Below are 5096 nucleotides of genomic sequence, written 5' to 3'. Positions count from 1 at the left end.
CGTTGACAGAGAGGAGAAGGTAGAAATGACTCAGTCTGTAACTGAAAATATAGATGGAGGACAACAGAGCTGCTTCATGGAAGAAGAACCTCAGTTTAGCCCGTAAGCCTTCGCGCTAGCGCCGATGCTATATTGCCTTATATGTATTAGCTTAGCGCGACAAACAAGCTAAACTTTTAGTTTAAGACTGATAAAAACTAAACATCCTACAGTATTTTTACAGTCTTTATTTTATAGTTAAAATATATGTTTATCAAATAAAGTCCAATGTTACAACTAATCATGGATCCCTTTAATAATATGTGCAGAGACATTCCCATGGAGGTGGATGAGTTTGTTTAAATATTTACTGTGAACAGTYAAACGCTCCACCTTAATGAGATTCACATTTTACCTTCATGTGTGCCATCTGGTCCTGCTCCCAGTTGAAGCGCTTCATCTGGTTCTCTTCCAGCTCAGATCTGGTCTTTACATACTGGTCGTAGTTGCCCTGAACAAAAATAGAGTTGCATCGTCATCCAGCAGCATGGAGACATGATTAGCAACACCCCGCTCTAATCCCTTATTTAGCATTAAGAATCCCACCTAATGGCTGTGTTTGAGATGTTCTCTATAGGCTTCAGTTGGTGCTCTCACCGTGTAATACTTTAGTTTTCTTTGATGCAGGTGGATGATGTTGGTACAGACACCGTTCAGGAAGTCTTGCGAGTGRGAGATGAGCACAAGGATTCGCTTGAACCTGACCAAAAAAAAAAAAAAGTAATCAATATGCAACAAGTGAAAAATGACCAACGGAACCATGAAAACATATCAATCAGGCTGCAAACTTACGACTTGAGCTCCTCTTCCAGCCACACGCAGGCATCCAGGTCCAAATGGTTGGTCGGCTCGTCCAGCAACAACATGAAGGGCTTGATGAACAGAGCTCTGAAGATGAGCGGCAGTATTACATTTAAAAGACTTATTCCCACTAACATTCTGATAGAAACACTTTGTAGTGACAGATATACGTAAATATTGACGACTCCTCTTACGGTTGATGCTTCTCTGAAAACTTTACTAGCTAAATTTAAAATGATTTAACTGAAAAACTAAAACATTAAAATAATATTTGTTACATGACAACTGTCACTGCTGGTAAGGAACTTGACTTTTTGGACAAATCATCACTTCTAAATATCAGCCAAACACGTTGACGTTACCTTGCCAGAGCGACACGCATCCTCCACCCTCCGCTGAAGTCTTTTAGTTTCTTCTGCTGCATAGCAGCGCTGAAACCCAGACCGTGGAGGATCCGAGAGGCTCGCACCTCTGCTTTGTCTGCGTCCAGCTCCTCCAGACGCTCGTACAGCTCCATCAGCTTGTCACACTCAGCTWTGTAAGAACAAGAGATCAGTTTTACTCGTACCAGAAGAATAACTTTGTGTCTTTAGTTTAAAACATATGCTTTAAAGTGCCTGTGATGCCAACTTTTTGTAATTCATATAAATGCATTTTTAGAAAGAGGACAATAGAGAAAACATTGCAAAAGGAATTTCATGTCACCGAGATGAGTTGTTGAGATTTATGACTGTGAAGTAACAGGAAGTGATGTCAAAGGGGAATGTCTGCATGTGAACAGAGCGTTGCTACAACAGTTAACAACACAGCCTGTAGAGAATAATCTGATGTTTAAGATTATTTTGAGTCTCTATCAGAGAGATGAAGAGTCAGAGTTCAAATAATATTGTTTCAATAAACAAAGACCAGAGAGTTTTCTTTGTTAAAGAGTTCCCCTTTGATGTCACTTCCTGTTTCACTTTGGCTGAGCCAAGTTCAAAAGAAAATATGTCAGTTATGGGACAAAATGGGTAAAATCATGTGTATTGTTCCAACTTTCTTAAATATAAAGATGTCTTCTTTGACTTTTTGTATTTAAAGAATATGTCACAGGCACTTGTCCAGTTATATTAGGAGTTTTGATGTTTACTCGTCTTCTGTTGTAGTGATGTGTACCTGATCCCACTCACCATTTTCATGGGCCAGTCTCTCCGCCTCTTTCTCCAGCTTTATCCTCTCTTCGTCCACTTCCATGACACACTGCAGGGCCGTCTTGTCGCTGGGGGCCATCTCCCGGGTCAAGTGGTAAATGTCTATGTGCTCAGGAACAGGAACTTCACGGTGCCCGATGGCTGACAGGAGCATTGACTTTCCTAGCAGAGGAGCACAGGGAAATTTAGCCYTTTTGTAAGAAGAGCAGACGAGAAGCACTTTTTCTGCCACGTTTACCTGTGCCGTTGAGACCGATGAGGCCGTAGCGTCTGCCAGAGTTCAGCTCCAGGCTGGTGTCTGATAGCAGCTCTTGACCGTGGAAGGTGAGCGACAGGCTGCTGATGTGGACATCAGTGCTGTTAGGATGCGAGGCGAGAACGCCAGTCACGGCCCGAGCCTCCATCTTCCGCAGCTCAAACTCATCCAGCTCCTTAGTCAAACTGGCAACACCTGTTTCCAAAAAGGGAAAATGTAAGAATTACGACTATTTTTTTTTTTCATGCATCCGGGCCAGCTTTCTACTCAAAGACAACCATCACAGAGCCACCACTCTTACCATTGCTGTGTGCTCCATTTTCTTGGACCTCCTGTTGCTCAGTATCCCCATTTACGTCATCAGACTTTTTGGTGCGCTGTCGGGCTTTGGCAGCCTCCTTCTTCTTCGCCGCCTTCTTCTTAGCCAAATCTGATGGCATGGTGGTGCAAGTCTAAACTAAAATGGTAAAAAGCAGAACTAAATCAGTAAGTTACTGTCAATTTATGACGACACGAAAACTAATCAATAACCGATTCACCGCATCTTGAGAATTTTTGTTTGTGTTAGCCAAGACGTATGAATCATAGTAAAAATGACTAATGGCCTACATAAAGTGACCAATATTGTAGATAGGCTTTACTGGTGTATCAAATGAGAACAGCCGATAGACTGCCATCAAAGCACTGATTACTCAGAATTTAACATTAACCAATTATTGTCTTCATGGATGCTGAAAACCAGGAGTCAAGTTGTCTCTTATGATTTGTGCCTTATCGTCAGGGAACATAAAGTGCCTCAAAATGCGTTTCCTGTGACGAGGTGACTTTTTCCTCGGTGTTGGTACTACCTGTTCCAACGATTAAACTCCCGACTATAGTCCATTTAATAAAGAACTAATTAAAGATCTAACGCGACATACAATACTGACTTAAACCAGCGAATACTGGTACAAAGACAACCGAATTATGGTTCATTCAACACCAACCGGCTTTTTCTAGAACATAAAGCCTGATTAGCCCAAACGTTAGCATTCAACGGTAACGCCGCTAAGTWTATCTTTCCTCACTAAAACTGAAACGAGACATAACTCAAGTAGATCTGTTAGAGAAAATACGATAAATGTCAAAAGTGAAAAATAAGCAGAATATAAATAAGCGGTTTCGTTCTTCGATGAGGCCTTGCTAAAGCTAACATGCGGCCCAAGCCTTTAGCTAACCCATGAATTATTCAGATGGCGGCAAACTACTTTTTATCGAGTCCACTTTTTAAAATGACAACTGGGATAAATTAGCCTTTTAAACTCTAGTTGTCTACCCACTATCAGAGTCGCTTTTACCTGAGTTTTTGTGGATTTTTTTCTGCCTCTTGTCTCCGGAGCACACTGACGTCGCGTGTCCACTTTTTGCCGGGTGGATGTAGCCGCGCTATCCGAAGCYCCAGACGGACCATATATGGTCAAGAGGGGCGTGGAAAATCAAAGTTCCCTCCTTCTCTTGTGGGACTGCAGTGAAATGTTCTTTTTTAGTAGTGAGTGTCATTTGGCTCAGCATGTTTAATAAGCATTTCCGGCAGCAAAACAGTGTTTAACAGTAACATAAAAACAGTAGCTGCATCTAAATGGCAAAACACAGTTTAGTGGGTTTTTAATTATAAAATGTATTTTACACTGAGATCACAAATGTAACGAGAACATGCATTTATTGTGAAAAATGTTGTGCATTTAAATCATATTTTTTGCTGATAAAATTGGAATTTAGATTCGTTTTACATCAGCATCATCAACAAACATGAAATTTTGAATTTTTCTGAGTGCTTTGTCAGAGTTGTAAAGTAACTAATTACAAATACTTTGTTACTGTACTCAATAGAATTTTTGGGTATCTACTTTACTTAAGCAATTATTTTTCAGCCAACTTTTTACTTATCCTTCTTACATTTTCACACAAATATCTGTATTTTCTTACATTTTTTTAAAACAGGCAAGAAGTAGAAAGTTGTTACTTTTATTTCATTTTTGCTTGTTTTCATTTCAGCTTGTTACTGTAAAAAATAAATACTATCCATATAAAGTGTGCCTCCTAGACAAACTGAATTTAACTGTGGTTGAATGAGAAGTAATTATAAAAAAAATCTGATACTGTATTAGTTTGTACACAAACAAATCAGGTCACACTCCAGCAGGACATAATCATTAAAATTATTATTATTAAAAAGTACTGTACTTAAGAAGTATTAGTATTTCATGAATTATATTATTGCATTTGACCACAGCCCTCATTTAAATTTTCATTTTGGGGAAAAGTTTTGTGCAGCCTTGATGTATATAAACTGAAACAGACTGGTGTATCCTAAATTTAACATAAATTAAACATTATTTAAATACGATATAGTCATTTCTGCATTTTTTTTGGAGGGAGGTCACCTCCTAATAAATGTCATTACAGAAAATCAACTGCTCATTTTAAATCAATACTTTAACCTTTAACACTTAAGTACAAAAATATGAGATATTTTAAGACTTTTACTAAAGTAAAGCAGACTTTAACTTTGACCAAAGTAATTTTTTGGTAAGATACTTGTATTTTTGCTGAAGTATTACTTTGTGGTAACTTTTACAACACTGTGCCTACTTAGGTCCATGTTGACTACATTGTTTAGATTCTGAGTGACCTAAATACACAAACTGATCATTCTATGTGAAATTTGTTCAAAAAAGCCATATACAACTATATTTTAGTTGCCTTGATGTCCTATTCAGGGGTGCCACCGAGCCATTGGTTCAGATATGTTGACGACACCTGGATTAAAA

The 5096-nt window shown here is 38.7% G+C and overlaps 1 protein-coding gene across 1 annotated transcript in view; it reads right to left on the bottom strand.

Moving 5' to 3' along the window:
- Positions 1 to 3727, bottom strand: part of abcf2b (ATP-binding cassette, sub-family F (GCN20), member 2b) — a 6188-nt gene extending 2461 nt beyond the window's left edge. Inside the window, exons 1-8 of the mRNA XM_014008338.1 lie at positions 3624 to 3727; positions 2588 to 2743; positions 2269 to 2481; positions 2010 to 2192; positions 1203 to 1374; positions 832 to 927; positions 637 to 739; positions 395 to 490 (exon numbers count right to left, since the gene is read on the bottom strand). Of these exons, the coding sequence (XP_013863792.1) occupies positions 395 to 490; positions 637 to 739; positions 832 to 927; positions 1203 to 1374; positions 2010 to 2192; positions 2269 to 2481; positions 2588 to 2726 (1002 nt within the window). The 5' untranslated portion in view covers positions 2727 to 2743; positions 3624 to 3727. The remainder of the gene's footprint in view (positions 1 to 394; positions 491 to 636; positions 740 to 831; positions 928 to 1202; positions 1375 to 2009; positions 2193 to 2268; positions 2482 to 2587; positions 2744 to 3623) is intronic.
- Between the last annotated feature and the right edge of the window lie 1369 nt (positions 3728 to 5096).

This window comes from Austrofundulus limnaeus, unplaced genomic scaffold (assembly GCF_001266775.1).
Source record: "Austrofundulus limnaeus strain Quisiro unplaced genomic scaffold, Austrofundulus_limnaeus-1.0 Scaffold49, whole genome shotgun sequence".
In the NCBI taxonomy this organism is placed as follows: Eukaryota; Metazoa; Chordata; class Actinopteri; order Cyprinodontiformes; family Rivulidae; genus Austrofundulus; species Austrofundulus limnaeus.
Note: the sequence above shows the minus strand (reverse complement) of the source record. Positions and strands in the feature narration are given on the sequence as shown.